This window comes from Aspergillus foveolatus, assembly GCF_047715535.1.
Source record: "Aspergillus foveolatus strain CBS 279.81 unplaced genomic scaffold BDW70scaffold_27, whole genome shotgun sequence".
NCBI lineage: Eukaryota > Fungi > Ascomycota > Eurotiomycetes > Eurotiales > Aspergillaceae > Aspergillus > Aspergillus foveolatus.
The window spans coordinates 245,220-260,358 of record NW_027396091.1 but is presented as its reverse complement, the minus strand read 5'-3'; the positions used below and the strand labels follow the sequence as shown (position 1 = coordinate 260,358).

At 52.5% G+C, this 15,139-nt stretch overlaps 6 protein-coding genes across 6 annotated transcripts; 4 read left to right on the top strand and 2 right to left on the bottom strand.

Moving 5' to 3' along the window:
• On the top strand, positions 1 to 3,928 carry BDW70DRAFT_57740 (putative serine/threonine protein kinase). The gene is made up of 2 exons (XM_073744326.1): positions 1 to 823; positions 892 to 3,928. The coding sequence occupies exons 1-2, from the start codon at positions 114 to 116 to the stop codon at positions 3,794 to 3,796; spliced, it is 3,615 nt and encodes a 1,204-aa protein (XP_073595589.1). The 5' UTR covers positions 1 to 113; the 3' UTR covers positions 3,797 to 3,928.
• A 659-nt stretch (positions 3,929 to 4,587) lies between these two features.
• Positions 4,588 to 6,396, top strand: BDW70DRAFT_137201 (arabinogalactan endo-1,4-beta-galactosidase). The gene is made up of 2 exons (XM_073737006.1): positions 4,588 to 4,946; positions 5,007 to 6,396. Exons 1-2 carry the CDS (start codon positions 4,617 to 4,619, stop codon positions 5,730 to 5,732), a joined length of 1,056 nt encoding a protein of 351 aa, XP_073595588.1. The 5' UTR covers positions 4,588 to 4,616; the 3' UTR covers positions 5,733 to 6,396.
• An 888-nt stretch (positions 6,397 to 7,284) lies between these two features.
• On the top strand, positions 7,285 to 9,949 carry crzA (putative C2H2 transcription factor Crz1). Its single transcript, XM_073744324.1, has 2 exons — positions 7,285 to 8,625; positions 8,673 to 9,949. The coding sequence occupies exons 1-2, from the start codon at positions 7,449 to 7,451 to the stop codon at positions 9,686 to 9,688; spliced, it is 2,193 nt and encodes a 730-aa protein (XP_073595587.1). The 5' UTR covers positions 7,285 to 7,448; the 3' UTR covers positions 9,689 to 9,949.
• A 9-nt stretch (positions 9,950 to 9,958) lies between these two features.
• On the bottom strand, positions 9,959 to 12,117 carry BDW70DRAFT_57724 (alpha-1,2-mannosyltransferase ALG11). The gene is made up of 3 exons (XM_073744325.1): positions 11,699 to 12,117; positions 11,506 to 11,641; positions 9,959 to 11,458 (listed from the first exon to the last, which is right to left on the bottom strand). The coding sequence occupies exons 1-3, from the start codon at positions 12,058 to 12,060 to the stop codon at positions 10,211 to 10,213; spliced, it is 1,746 nt and encodes a 581-aa protein (XP_073595586.1). The 5' UTR covers positions 12,061 to 12,117; the 3' UTR covers positions 9,959 to 10,210.
• A 215-nt stretch (positions 12,118 to 12,332) lies between these two features.
• On the top strand, positions 12,333 to 13,502 carry BDW70DRAFT_57716 (putative mitochondrial export translocase Oxa2). The gene has a single exon (XM_073744323.1). The coding sequence runs from the start codon at positions 12,398 to 12,400 to the stop codon at positions 13,385 to 13,387; it is 990 nt and encodes a 329-aa protein (XP_073595585.1). The 5' UTR covers positions 12,333 to 12,397; the 3' UTR covers positions 13,388 to 13,502.
• On the bottom strand, positions 13,437 to 15,044 carry BDW70DRAFT_57709 (uncharacterized protein). Its single transcript, XM_073744322.1, has one exon. The coding sequence runs from the start codon at positions 14,491 to 14,493 to the stop codon at positions 13,486 to 13,488; it is 1,008 nt and encodes a 335-aa protein (XP_073595584.1). The 5' UTR covers positions 14,494 to 15,044; the 3' UTR covers positions 13,437 to 13,485.
• Positions 15,045 to 15,139: the final 95 nt, after the last annotated feature.

Sequence of the window (15,139 nt, the reverse complement as noted above, 5' to 3'; positions counted from 1 at the left end):
AAGATTCAGGAAAGGCGCATCGGATCCATTACACGAACAGTGCAGGACCGGATTGGAAACAGACGATGCGCACGTTGGGCCGGGGCGGTGGTTTAACAACGTAAGAACGAAATATGAAGATGGCCGATCGGGCCCCTTCAGAACTCAGCCTCGAGGAACCCACGGACGTGGCGGCACCCCATCATGGACAGGTATCGGAGTACACCCATAGGCGGGGCACAAGCAAGAGTGATATATTGGGCGGTCCCCAGCACTCGTCGATCGATTTAGACGCCGGCCAAGCTATCACTAAACCGTCAAACGCAAAGCTTCCTCCCTCGAATGACTCCTTGGATGGCCAACCGTCTCTTCGACACACATTCCCCCATCTATATCACTCCTCTGGGACCTCCCGCTCGCCATCCACTAGAACCTCGTCTAGTTCTCTTCAAGCATTGAACGAGGATACCGTGGTCGATGCTCGGTCGGAACGCAGCGTCTTTTCACGGATCTCGCTGTCGCGAAGGGCGTCCTACAACCCCCAATCCGACAGCGGAGCCGCCGAATACCCTGTATACCCAGATCAGTCTTATGCCGTCCTTCAGTCTCAAATACACCCAACCTATCAACCTCCATTCCTGCGCTCCCGAAGCTCTTATCCCGTCGACACCGTTCACAAACCTGCTTACTCCCGTGGGGCTCGTACCGCTGGCAATACTCCTATTTCCAGCCCGGGCCTGTTCTCTGTTCGAACCCCTGGCCTGATATCGTCGCCGGGATCGGACGGTGATGACCGTTCTGGCAATTCCTTCCTTCATCCGTCACATCTTCAGCCACCGAAGGAGTAAGTTTGTGACAACCTGATTTTAGGGATATCTACTATTGTATACAGTATACTGACCACTGGTGTAGGACACATACTGTCGAAGTAGACAGGGACTCCGTGACTGGAAACAAAGTCATCAACCAGTATGAGATCCTCTCAGAGCTAGGTCGTGGCGAACACGGGAAAGTGAAACTTGGCCGCCACGTGACAACCGGCCAAAAGGTTGCGATCAAGATTGTCCAGCGGTACTCGAAACGGCGGCGTTTGGGGAGACTGGGGAATGCCGAGGACAAGGTCAAAAAGGAGGTCGCCATCCTGAAAAAAGCCCGCCATCCGAACGTGGTTAGTCTGCTAGAAGTAATTGACGACCCGAACCGCCAGAAGGTTTACATAGTACTCGAGTACGTCGAAAATGGAGAGATTATCTGGCGACAAAAAGGACTTCGCGAGATTGTGGAAGTTGACAAGCTCCGGCTTGAACGCGAGAAAATCGGCGCTCCTGACACACCAGCATTTTGGGAAGAGAGCAAGCAGTATATCATGGCAGCGCAACGTTGGCGGGAGCAACGCTTGAGAGCAATGGAACGGCGCCAAGCGCAAGCAGAACATGCACAGCAGGGACCCATTCCTGCTTGGAGTTTGGAACATGGTGCAGAATCGGATGATGAACTGGGAGCTGAGATTGCAGCGACAGAGTCTCATTCCTCTTCGAGCCACGCCTCTTCCGCGCCTCAAGAGGCTGCATTGGCCGCGATGGAAGGCACCATGTTCGGGGCCTATACTGATTACCCATCTGATAGACGGCGGTTCAGTACCGCGTCCAGCAGTTTTGGCTACGCACCTTCAGAGACAGATCTGTCCCCCGAAGAGGACGACATGTCATATGTGCCTTGTTTAACTTTCGCCGAAGCACGCAACGCTTTTCGAGATTCGCTTCTCGGCCTCGAATATCTCCATTACCAAGGAATCATACACCGCGATATCAAGCCGGCAAACCTTCTTGTTACCAGTGGTCATCGCGTCAAGATATCCGATTTCGGTGTTTCTTACCTGGGACGACCTATTCGAGACGAGGAGGAGGAGCAACTTGATGAGACAGATGTTGCAACTGAGCTGGACGATGCGCGGGAGCTGTCTAAAACTGTTGGCACACCGGCTTTCTACGCTCCCGAGCTTTGCTACACTGGTGACGACTTTGTTGAAAGCCTTGGTGGCGTGCCCCGTATCACCGGAGCCATTGATGTCTGGTCCCTTGGTGTGACTCTCTACGGGATGATATTTGGCCGGTTGCCATTTGTCTCTGATGACGAGTATAGCATGTATCAGACGATCGTGAAGCAGGATGTCTTTATTCCGCGCAAACGTCTAAAGCCCGTCCAGGTGAAGTCCAGCGCCCAATGGCCTCGTTATGCGCCAGATAGTATTCGAGCGGACAACGAGCTGGTTTATGAAGAGGTTGATGAAGAATTATGGGATTTGTTGAAACGGCTACTCACTAAAGACCCGGTGAGGCGCATCACATTGAAAGAGATCAAGCACCATCCATGGGTTCTTCATGGCCTTCCAAATCCTAGAGCTTGGGTGGAAGAAACCGATCCTGGCTATCTAAGCAAGGGCAAGAAGATTGAAGTTTCCAATGAGGAAGTCACAACTGCCGTCAGCAAGGTGCCCTTTATTCAACGTGTGCGGTCCAATGTGGCGAAATGGTCGCATTATTTGACTGGAAGGTCGAAAGACAGAGACAGCCGCAAACGCACTCCTAGTGCAAGCCCCTCGGTTGATTCGACATCCACTTCGAGCAGCAATTCTCACGGAAAGCATCATCTTTGGGATGGTGGCCGATTCAGTCTCCGCGGTGACGAAGAGCTCTTTTCCCGGTTCAGCCGACATCACAGGGACAGTGAGCATCCTCTCTCGCAAAGTGTGACGGTGAGCCCGACGGCTAGCCCAGAAGAACGGCCCACATCATATTTTGCCCAGGATGGCGCTTCCGGACATCACTCCCCCGCCAATCGAACACCTCGCCCTGACCCTCCTGAGCGTGCAACGTCGAACTTATCAACTGCCGAGTCATCAAAGACCGTTAGGGCGTCTGCTATGAATAAGAGCTACTCTGTACCTTTGCGTCCCGCCACGCCTGATTTGCCAGGGTCTTCGGGGACCACAAACATAAGCGGTGTCATCGGCGGCGCGAGCCACCGGTTAGCAAGGGGGCTTCAGCCAGGAGATCGGCCTTTTCCCGCCGACTTTTCGACCGTCGAGGAAGACCATCATTCAGAACCCAGTCTCGCCTTGAGCATCGCGTCCGCGGTTGGGCAGATGCAGCCGTCAGCATGGCAAACAGATGGAGAGCCGTTCACAATACGCGAGAGCCGGGCATCAACCCCTGAGCACCGGCGCAAGATATCTCACCCACTCTTAGCTGTTGAATCCTTCCATCTCCCCAAGGAGGGTTCATGGCACATCAAGGGTAGCCGCTCAGACCCACTTACCGGACTGTCTTCGGACCGCGAACATCGTTCCGGCGCGGACAGTGCTAGCCGCAAGGGGTTGGATGCCACAGCGGATGCTGGTGCCGCGGAATATGTCAAAGAGGGCTTGACGACATCACCAACTTCTGCAGCTACCATATCTTCCTCTTCTATGGATGAAGACACCAGTGGTATGTCGCAAAGTACGTCCCATCCCAGCATTCCGTCCGTCATGTCAGGAGCTTCGTCACTGTCAGAAGGCGGGATCAACAAAGAGAATGATTACGACAAAGTGGCCCAGGTTCCTTCAATCCTTCGTACCGGTGAAACGGTCAAAGCACGGCGGCTCAGTACATCGCGCCCGCCAGAGGATGACGAATCTCGATACTACTGCGACGACGAGGAAGAGAGCGGCGACGATTCTGAAGATGAAGGTCTAGTCTTTGGCAATAACAGAGCCGTCAACAAAAAACCAGCTATCATCATGGGCAAGGCGAAGAAAGGGCACGATGCAGGCTAATCCTGCCCCTTCGTCATGCTCCGACTAGGGCTACCAGCTCCGATTATTTTTCCTTATTCGCCGCCGTCCACGTCAACCTTCGCACCCCCTTATCAACTCTGCTACTCAGCTCTGAGATTCACTTGTATATCATTTAATTGGGACCTTCTGGCTGCTTCTTTTATCTTTCTATTGCGCGCATACAGGGCACCTGCAGAGGGTTACATTGCTTGTACATATATTTCGCATTGGTGGCAGGCTATTCTCATTTCGTTCTTCCTCGGATGGGCTTCCAAAAGACCGGCGTTTGTTTTGCTTTCAATGTCTATCTTCATCTGGCCCTTTTGAGGTTTATATATCGGTTCTTATTTGATGCATGGGGTCCGGGACATGTGCGAGTTTCTGTATGTAATGTTCGGGGGAGGAAGTCTGAGATTTAGTGCATTTGGCTTCGTTATGAGTGGTGTGCAGGATGAACGGCAGGAGAGACAATCGAAATGAACCAGATCATATATTGGGAACAATGGAGAAACACTCGATTCTTCACGCCGTTGACGGCCGTGTCTGTTGTAGTCTAGGTGCTATGTATAGTAGTGTCAACTGCCCTACCCCATATTCTCCCGCGTCTCAGCTTTTCCTCCACCAATAAGTTTGTGCCCTCCAAATGAATCTCCATCGGAGACTTCTCCACCGGCACTTCTGAAACGCAAGGCAGCGGGTATCTATGCCTTCAGAAACCAGGTTGCATGATGAACCGGATGCTTAAAATCACCGAGTTCCCCGACTGACTTCAGGGCGGCCGACCATCTGTGCTTAACCCAGCCTAGGAGCACAATCAACCATGATTCTCTCCTCCCTCTTACCTTTATCTCTGGTCACTCTCACCAGCGCCGCCCTGACCTACCGCGGTGCCGATATCTCCTCGCTCCTGGTTGAAGAAGACTCCGGCGTCGCATACAAGAACCTCAACGGTGAGACCCAAGCCTTCGAATCGATCCTAGCCAACAATGGAGTGAACTCGATCCGGCAACGAGTATGGGTGAATCCAAGCGACGGATCATCTTATAACCTGGAGTACAATCTGGAGCTGGCAAAGAGGGTACAGGATGCGGGCATGAGTGTTTACTTGGACTTGCATTTGAGTGATACGTGGGCGGACCCGGGAGACCAGGTATATCTATATCCATTCTACACTTCCAAGATGAGCTGGGCTGAGACGTCTACTATATAGGAAACCCCCTCTGGATGGTCAACAACCGACATCGACACCCTGGCCTGGCAAGTCTACAACTACACACTGGACGTGTGCAACACCTTCGCAGAGAACAACATTGCCGTCGAGATCGTCTCCATCGGAAACGAAATCCGCAACGGCCTCCTTCACCCCTTAGGAACAACAGAGCACTACGACAACATTGCGCGCCTCCTGCACTCGGGCGCCTGGGGCGTCAAGGACTCTTCGCTCTCCGCGACGCCCAAGATCCTCTTCCACCTCGACAACGGGTGGGATTGGGATGCGCAGAAATACTTCTACGACACCGTGCTTGCCACGGGTACACTGGTGTCTACCGATTTTGATCTTATTGGTGTATCGTACTACCCCTTCTATAATGCGGATGCAACGCTCTCCTCGCTGAAAACCAGTTTGACGAACCTGAAGTCGAATTACGGCAAGGACGTGCTTGTTGTGGAGACGGATTGGCCGGTGCAGTGTAGCTCACCTGAGTATGCGTTTCCGTCGGATCTTAGTTCGATCCCTTTCAGCGCCGATGGGCAGGAGACTTTTTTGGGCAGGTTGGCGGACACGCTGGAGGACGTTGGTGGTGTAGGAATATATTATTGGGAGCCTGGTTGGGTAGACAATGCGGGGCTGGGATCAAGCTGTGAAGATAACCTGATGGTTGACTGGAGGGACAGGACTGTGAGGGAGAGTATAAGTGTTTTCGGTGATCTGTAGAAGTCTAGGATGTTTATGTTGGGTTGGTGGCCTGCCCTATGTTACCAGTACCACCAGAACCTATATGTTCATTCCATGTACGGAGCAAGTACTACATCAGGATTGAGGACCGGCCAGTCAAGACTCATCACTAATGCGTTTCCCCTGTACCTTATGCACCTCGTATGATGAAACAGGCAGCCTTGATCAATTGTCCAGCAAAAGCAGCCAGCTCGCACGGTTTCATGGTTGGGAGGGGTTTCAGCTCGGGGGCTGTGCAAACGCAGCTAAGTGCCGGAACCCATCCAGCAAAGTCGGTCAAAGCTCCCAACCGACGGTGTGCGGAATGCCCAGAGTCAAGCGTCGGGTCAAGAGCGCTTCTCGGAGATTATAGCACCAGCTGAATCTTGTTGTGGAGATCGGTGAGACTGTGACATGTAAACTCGGTAGACTGAAGTCAAGCTGTTGGTGATAGCGACAATGAGCGGACGTCGAGAGTCGGGCACACTTGGACTCGCATAGTCATCGACTCTATGGAGTACCCTGGACCACCCTCAATCGACCCTAGGACGGCGTGGGGGCGGAAAATGCGTGGAGCTTCAGTGAAATCATAAGTGACGTGTGCCCTTTGGCATAACGGTGTTCCTTTTTAGGCTGAAGTTTGATCCTCTTCTCTGCGGCTTCTGTTGATGGCTTCGTCAAGGAGAATGAATAGAATATAGCCGTCAGATCCAGTGTAACATAGCGACCTTTACAGTGCTGCATCTGCCATAGAACACTGTGGTTATTCTTAGTATCTCACCTAGCTTGGTCCTGGAAACCTCACCAGGGTATGCTTCTTCCTATCGTTCGGCATTCTTTGAGTTAGTGGAGCGAGAGCGAGTCTGCCTTGCGGATCGCTGCCTGTTGGCTCAACAAGAGCACTTAACCATTATTTCTGCCTTTTGTGCCTGCCACATTCCCTGAAGATTACCGGATGGTTATTTTTGGTGTTTCGAGATATTTTAAGCAACCAACGACAAGCATCTGCCAAAACGTGGTTGATTGTCGTTAAGTTGCGTTTGTGGTGTTGCTACTGGAGCGCATCCCCACGTTTTTGGACTCCTCAGGCACTAATCAGGCATCAAGGCACCTATCCCCTCGACTCGTCCTCTCGACTCGTCTTCGACCTCCTCCCATACGTATCGTTCTACCTCTTATCTCGATCAGTTCAGTCCATTTACTGTTTCCTTTCCTTTTCTCTCTTCGTTACGCTCATCTTTCAGGAGTCAAGTCCTTCTGTTGCTTGTCGGTACTCTACTTGCCGCAATATTGAAAAGGACCCAGACTACATGCACAGCTCGACGATCAAAGGATCGGTGATTGTGAATCCGCGATATTGGGAATTTGGGATAGCGCGACGAGGCTGAATCGCCAACTGCCCCCCGACTCGGTCCCTGAACTTCATCTCCACCGCGAATGGTACTCCAGACTGACCTTGCATATTCCCATTCTTATAATTATCTCCATCAGTCTCTCCTTCGATCCTTACTTTTTGATTGCTCGCAGCGGCGTCTATCTGCGCCTCAGCCCGACCGTAATCCACACCTGCTGTGTCTCCCCACCTCGCGCGCCTTGGGTCCCCTTCTGTTTCCCTGGATCATCCTGCTCTTATTCTTACATATTCTTCCATTCCCTCCGCTCAGCCTCTTTTCGCGTGGTATCTATTCTGGGATCTTGTCTGCATAGCTCTTTGCCATGGATCCTCAAGACACGCTGCAGGACCTGGGGCAAGCTCCCGCTGCTCATATAAACCGCAGCGCCAGCCCCTCAGCACACGCCCACCAACAGTACAATAATAATTCCAACGACTTGACGATTGATCCCTCGGTCACCTCCAATTCCTCCTATTCTCCCTCGTCCTTTGCCAACAATTCCGCTCCTGGCTCCGAGGCGTTCGCCTACTCGTCGAGCTATCTGACTCCTGCACCCGCGACCGATCATAACTTCGCCCGCCCTAGTCTGCAGATCCCACAGTCCTTTGACCAAGGGCTCTCACACCAGCCCGCCGAGGAGAACTTCTCAAACCTCCTAAACTCGAACACTGGCGACTTCGACTTCTCGCTCTACCAGGGGTCGAGCCCCAACAATACTGGCTCCGACTACCCCTCTTCGGGCCTGCTCGATCCTCAGCAGTCGGGCAACCAAGCCGTCAACCCGGTCGATCTGGTCAGCCAGATCCCGTCTCCTCACCCGTCAAACTCGTCGCAGACCTCGCCGCTGGACCAGCCGCCGTCCAGCGCTATGTCCCCTCCCGCCTCCTCGCCGGGGACGTTCTATACCCCCCAGCACTCGCGTCACACCTCCCTCGATCCCGCAAGCGCCGCATACATGACCAACGTTTCGCACCCCGAATGGCAGGCCGTTATGAACAATTCCGCCTTCCACAGCCACCGTCGCGCTCCTTCAGAGGTCTCCGAGGTGTCGTCCGCCGCCCATTCTCCTTATCTTCCCCAGCATGACAACTTTGACGTGGCGGACAATAATCCGTCCCCACTGCTGGCGGCTCAGAATGACCCCAGTCTCTATGACAATGCCGCGCTGGGAATCGAGTCATTCACTCTGTCCGAGCATCACCAGCCCCAAACACAGGGGATTAGCCCTCACCATAGTCCCTACATCTCTCCTCAGCTGATGCCTCAACATCCGACAGACATGATCCCTAGCGGGCCATTTATCTCTGCTCCGGCGACAAACTCCGCGTACCCGACTCCTCCAACAGAAGGCTATGCGAATGGCGGTGATATCGGGCAAGCGTCACAGATGGCCCCGCCGTCAATCAACGTTGAATTTGCGCCCCCGGCTAAGGCTCAAGTCTTCCCACCTGAAAAGTCGACCGCTGACATGGACTCCTTGAGTCCGCCTCCATCGTTGCGTAAGTTGTCTACTTCATCACTTGATTAAGTCTAATTCATCATCTAGGCACCTCACGGATGCGCAGCAAATCTGATCCGTACGCGGTCTCCATCTCCCGACCTCGCTCGCCTTCGTCTCCGTCAGCCAGCTTAGACGCTTTGGCTGCTTCATCGCCCCGGTCATTGTCGCCCTTCGATGTAGGCCGTCATCCCTACAGTAACCCTAGTTCTAGGGAGCCCTCGCCTGCGCGTTCGGCCCGCCGTCTGTCGACGTCCTCGGTCGATAGCCGGAATTACATTCTTGGCCTTGCTGACCCACAACGGCCTGGATCGAATAATACCGATTCTAAGCGGGTTCAAAAGCACCCCGCGACTTTTCAATGTACTCTCTGCCCCAAGCGCTTCACCCGGGCATACAACTTGCGCTCCCATCTACGGACGCATACAGACGAACGACCGTTCGTCTGCACCGTCTGCGGTAAAGCATTCGCCCGCCAGCATGACCGTAAGCGCCACGAAGGCCTGCATTCCGGTGAGAAGAAGTTTGTTTGTCGGGGTGATCTCTCGCGAGGCGGGCAATGGGGCTGCGGCCGCCGATTTGCTCGTGCCGATGCCCTGGGGCGCCACTTCAGATCAGAAGCCGGCCGAATCTGCATCAAGCCTCTCTTGGATGAGGAGTCTCAAGAGCGAGAACGCACGCTCTTAAACCAGCAACAGCAGCATCTGCAGCCGGTCAACCAACCACTGATGCTCCCCGGCCAGGGAATGGAGGGCCAACATACGGGCAGCTTCATCCTACCTGCAGCGCTACTAGCACAGTATCCAGCTTTGCAAACATTGCAGTGGGACCAGATACCAGCCGGAACTGACGATGCGAGCGATATTGGCGGTCGAAATAGTTTCGACGCCAGTTCCGGCGGAGAGTTCGGCTTCGACGACGATGAATCGGGGATCAGTGTCTCTGGTATGAGTACGGGCTATGCCAGCGATCAGGGCAATATCTACAGTGTGGATGCCCAAGGGCAGATGCTTGGGGTCAATCCAGGCGAAGCTGGCTATGCAAATCCGAACTGGGGAAAATAGCACATCATTTACATCCATTTGCCACCTATTTCTCTGTTCAGTAGGGGAATTTCTTATTCCACTGTCGCTATTTTGGCTGGATTCTGGTTCTGTTTCTGGTGTATAGAGGTTCGGCGTTGCGGATACAGGATTTCAAAATGCCTTGGCTTGGACAACCCACCTTCTTCATTTTTTCGATATCATTCCATTTCGACTACGCCCATCTACAGCTTGCCTATTTTACGTGTTTACGATGAACTTCATACCCCTGGGAGATCGTGTTGTTTGTTTCAGTTGATTTGCCTTTAGTTACTCATATACTTCCAAGGGATATTTTGATACCCTGAGCTTGAAATGTTGTTTTGTCTGTATTTGGCAACTTTCCATCATCGTCATCCTTACAATGATTGATTACATCAACAAATATCCAGCACTCCAGTATCAGAGCGGATCCTGCTCAATTGCTGTAGGTAGGAGGATGGAGTGCTAACTAGGGTTTATTTCTGAAGTTTTATCCTCACGAGAGTGGAGTTGATATACATCCTACTGAGTCATGCCAACTAATTTCCCAATTTCACCAACCCATTTCCTCGAAAACTCCTCCTCAGTAAACCTCAATGCAGACTTCCGTGCCCTCAACCGCATACCAACCTTCTCGTCATTGCTGAGCGAGAGTGCCTTCTCAAACGCATCCGCAAACTCTTCTTCGGTCGTCGCCCGGAATCCTGTCGCTCGTGTGCCCCTGTTCTCAAGAGAATCGGAACCAGAATCAGATTCAGGAAAATCGATCACAATATCCTCGCGTGGACCGCCCGAGTCATGGACAACGGCAATCAAGCCGGCGGCTTGGTACTCGACGACGCAAATACCAAAATGTTCGTTCCACATGGCGTTTACGCCGATGGAAGCTGTGCCAAGATGCGAAAGGATCGTAGGCCAGGAGGCATCGCAAAGGAAGGTGGTGTTGTTGCGGATCCGGAGTTCGTGCGCGAGGAGGCGGAGGTTGTAGATATGGGTTTCGTCTGGGCTAGAGGGGCGGACGGTACCGATGAGGATGAGCTGGGGTTCTGGCTTTTGTTTCTCGGTCGAGGAGTCCTTGGTCTTGTTGTGGCGTTCAAGAAAGCGGGCGAAGGAGCGGAGGATGAGAGGGTGATTCTTTTCTGGCCGAAACTGGGCGATGTAGAGAAGTGTAGGGGTGCGGGTTGTTTCTGTTTCAGGTGTCACTGGAATAGTGGATTGGATGTCTGAGACGGCGGTCGGTGGGAAGACGACGACGGGGTCTTTGTATTTGAGGGTTTGCGATGATAGGAAGGGCGTGTGTCGGGATGGGCCCCAAATAGAGCGGATATGTGCTGATGTCCAGGAGGAGTTGCACATGACGACGTCAATGTGGCCGCCGATCCAGCCGTAAAGGCGGGCGAAGGCGAGCCAGTACTTGCGCTTAAGGGTGCCTTTGAGTCCTGTTCCCGCTCCGGCGTTGATGCCCTTCAGGCCAGTTTTGTCGTCGAGAGACTGAAGCATGTCGGTGGAGATGGTGGGGTAGTGCACGTAGGCACCTGTTGGAACTGAGGGAAAGAGAAGCTTGCAGAATGCCACAGCGAATGCGTAGCCCATAGTGTCGACGAAAATGTCGGGCACGAGAAGCGTGAAGGCGTCGTAGCCCACAATTAGCGAGCCGAGGGACTGGCCTAGAAGCGTCATGTAGGGATACATGCTGCTCTGGACATATTTCCGAGTTGTTAAGTAGAGCAACTCCACTGTCGGGGCGTGCAGTCGAATGTTGAAACGGGTCTGTTATATGTCAGAAAAGGATATAGACAATCCCGACGGGGACATACCTGGACCCTTTCCAGCATAACTGCTTTCGTGACATTCAGATCGCCGGTGTAGATAGCACAGACGGCTTTAGGCCATCGTCTTTGCGTAGCTCTGACAGCTTCCCAAAGAACACGTTCTCCCCCGCCTCCGGCATTGCTATATTCCAAGAAGTCAGCGCCACATGCTCAGCTACTACCAGCAGAGACCACATACCAGAAAGGATGGAAGAAGCCTATGATTCCAGTCCACTCGTCTGTCCCTGAATGCTGGAAATTCTGACTAGCTGACCCGGAGCTGCTACCACCCGAGCTGGAGTCGACCTTTTCCCAATCCTCATCATCCGCTGATGCCGCGCTAGCGGAAGTCACTTGGGACTGTTTCGAGAGTAGTTCGTCTTCATCTGCCCGGACACGAGATAAGATGACCTCCCTGCGAGCTTGTGTCCTCTTCCGAATCACCCATCCCACGCCGCGGAGCACAATACGGAGCAGTCCCAGGGGAAACTGGGGAAGAAGCACGCACGAGGCAAGGAGGGCGATCACGGAGATCAGAAATTTGAGAAGAAAAAGCATCATTGTAAACGGCCTGTTGAGAGCATACTAGCTGAGGGCAGTGGAAGCTGTCTACTAGATAAATAATTGTCGGTGATGAGTGGAATGATGCTGATGTTTGCTTTCTGGTCTTTTCGCTATCGATAAGCCCTGTATGGTACGGTACTGTATAGTTGGTATTATTTCTAACTATAGCCTGGTCACCGCTCACGTGATGAGATGCACCAGATGGCACAGCTCGGAATCTTTCTGCCATAGAACTCTTTTGTGTTGTTTACCTCCGTGTGAGAGTACTGTTCTTGTCTTTCGTTCTGCATGCAGTTGCCATTAATTTGAAAGAAGAAACTTAAAAATTCTCAGAATGAGGCCGAGTCATCGTCTTCCCCGGATGATGCCTCTGCAGCATGTCCGCCGCTTCCACCAGACGAGACCGGCTCCCTTTATAAACGAATCGCTGGAAGTAGCCTCGTCCTTCATTCATGGCGTACACTCAGCCAGCCATCTGCCATGGGCTCTCTCAATCCCTTTGACTGCTTTCCTGATTCGAATGGGCGTGGCCTTGCCCCTGCAGATCTTCACTAAAGTCCAAGCTCGTAAAGAATCCGATTTATCCCCGATCCTTATGGCTTGGCGACAGCATTATCAGAAGAAAGCACAGAATCAGACTGGTCCCAATGGCCCAATACTTGCGAGAGAGGCCAGAATCATGACCACTAAAAACCTTAAAGGCCAGTATGATGCTCTCCGCCGCCGCTGGGGCCTAGTCCGATGGTATAGGCCAGCCAATATCCTCCAGGTGCCGATTTGGATTACTGTCATGGAAAGCCTCAGGGCGATGAGCGGCGCTGATAAAAGCCTGGCTCAGACCCTGCTCGCACTGTTTTCGTGGGGGGATTCGGAATCGCAAGGATCCGCTGCTCTTCGTCTCACCGTGGAGCCATCGTTCGCAGCGGAGGGAGCGCTCTGGTTCCCGGATCTGCTAGCAAGTGACTCGACGGGCATTCTGCCGGCGATACTGACCGTCACTATGTTGATCAATATCCGCAACGGATGGAAGGTGCCGACACTGAGGAGTGCTGCCGACTTGCCCCTCAAAGAAATGGGGAAGCAGATGTCGAATACTCTATTTCGGTTGCTTATCCAATGCATGGCTCTAAATGTTGGGTTGGCGTGTTATACGCAAGGAATGCCGGTAGCGGTTATGATTTACTGGATCACGAGCACGAATATCGCGACGGCACAAACATTTCTTCTTCAAAAATACATGTTCCCCACTCCATCATTGAAGCCATGGAAGCAGATCCACATTGCCTATTCTAAACGGGGACAAAAGGCTGTGTCACAGAACTAACCCACAACTCTGGAAAAAGACTATTTACGGACAGCCGGAAATTCGGATTACTGTCATCCTAAATGGGAAACAAGAGGCAAGATGGATGAAGACATAAGTCAGAAGAACTGGTACCCTGGAGTGTCTGACTGGCATGTAGTGACAAGGATATCATGGCGGGATTTCGCAGCCCGCAACTCCATCCAGTTAAGATTCAAGTGTGGGATCTGAGCCATTCGAATGCTGATAAATTCAATGGTTGGTATCTCAGTGCAAGCCCAGCCATATTCGCGCTGAAACACAATCGGATCCTCGCCCAAGTACAAAGCTGCGAATGCGTCGTCGGCACGGCCCCAGTTGGGAGGCGCCCAGCTGGGAAGGACGGGCTCAGTGTATTTTGGATCTCCGGCATCTAGCTGCTCTAAATCCAAGTCCTGAGATCCCATGCGAATATCAGGATGCGAGATATCTGCCTCATAAATGATCCCACGAGCCTCAGCCCGCTGCAAGGAGTGGACCTCACCAGGGAGGTACTTTTGGAGGAATGTTAGTTGTCTATACGCGTTTATTCCACAAAGTCTTGCGGCAACGAAAACCTCATCGATGGCAGGTTCGAAGCGAAAGACGGCCTGAAGATGTCCAGTGATGACATCGACAGTCCCACGACAGGTCCAGAGGAAATAATCATGATGTGTGTCCCAGTTGCGTGGCCAAGTTGACTGGTCAGGTTCATTGTCTAGTTCTCGCGGCGAGGCGATCTCGGCTGCCTCACGCTCTCTTTCGACGTTACTCTCCAATCTCACCAATCGGTCCCAAGATAGTATCGGCAAGGGTGAGCGTGGAGGTCGTTCAGGTGGTACACGAGAACGACGGCTTTCGTCCTCGGTAGCGTCAACGGCCGCTGAAATGGCTCTCTGAATGATCATCTCGTTGTTTGCTCTGAAGAAGGGTGCCGCTGATCCAGGGATAATGTCCCCAACGCGGTCCCTGCGGAGGATCACGCCCATATATCCAGCTTCATCCCGTTCAAAACAGTCCGCGTAGTGAAAGGTCACTTCGAGGGATTCACCGTTCTCACTCTCATGCTCCTCGCCCGTCAAGTCGTCATGACGCTCTGAGACTGGCATTGCGGCTGTAGGAGTTTGGTTAGTCGGTTACAATTTCCAGGGTGGCAGTACCTTGAATTTCGATAACGCTGAGGTGGTATGCTTACTTCCAAGTGAACTTTGGTTCTTTCGAAGCCAGCAGACTATAACACGAACTGCTCACTCTTGCTCGAACCTCACCAAGCCTCGGTCGATATTTGATCCAATCGCGGAGCCAACAAACAAAGCTAAGAAGTATCTTTGCAAAGTTTGCGGTGTCGAAGCGAGAGACTCGGGTTTGAAAGATAGACAGAAGCGCGAGGAGTCCTTCATTGTACTGAAGGGAGGGTGAAGACAATGAGAAAGAAGGAGAAGGGAAGAAAGACCTTCTACCTCTTCATTCAGAGAGGGCCTTTCTGCATGTGTTCGCTGTGTTCCTCTGGCAATGTGAACTGAACATTTCAGTTGCCTCCTCCCTCACTGAATTATGTCTGAGAAAGCTTAACCTCTTGTTATTTCATCAATACATTTCACTCTGCAATATAACCTAAAAGAACCATTTTCTCACTTGCTGTAATACAGCCATTACTACCACAAGAAGGGGTAGGTAGCTAGTCTTTGCTGGTGCTGCCATAAAACTCATCATTCAGGGCACGACAGTTCACGTGGCCCCACCTTGAAGTGACTC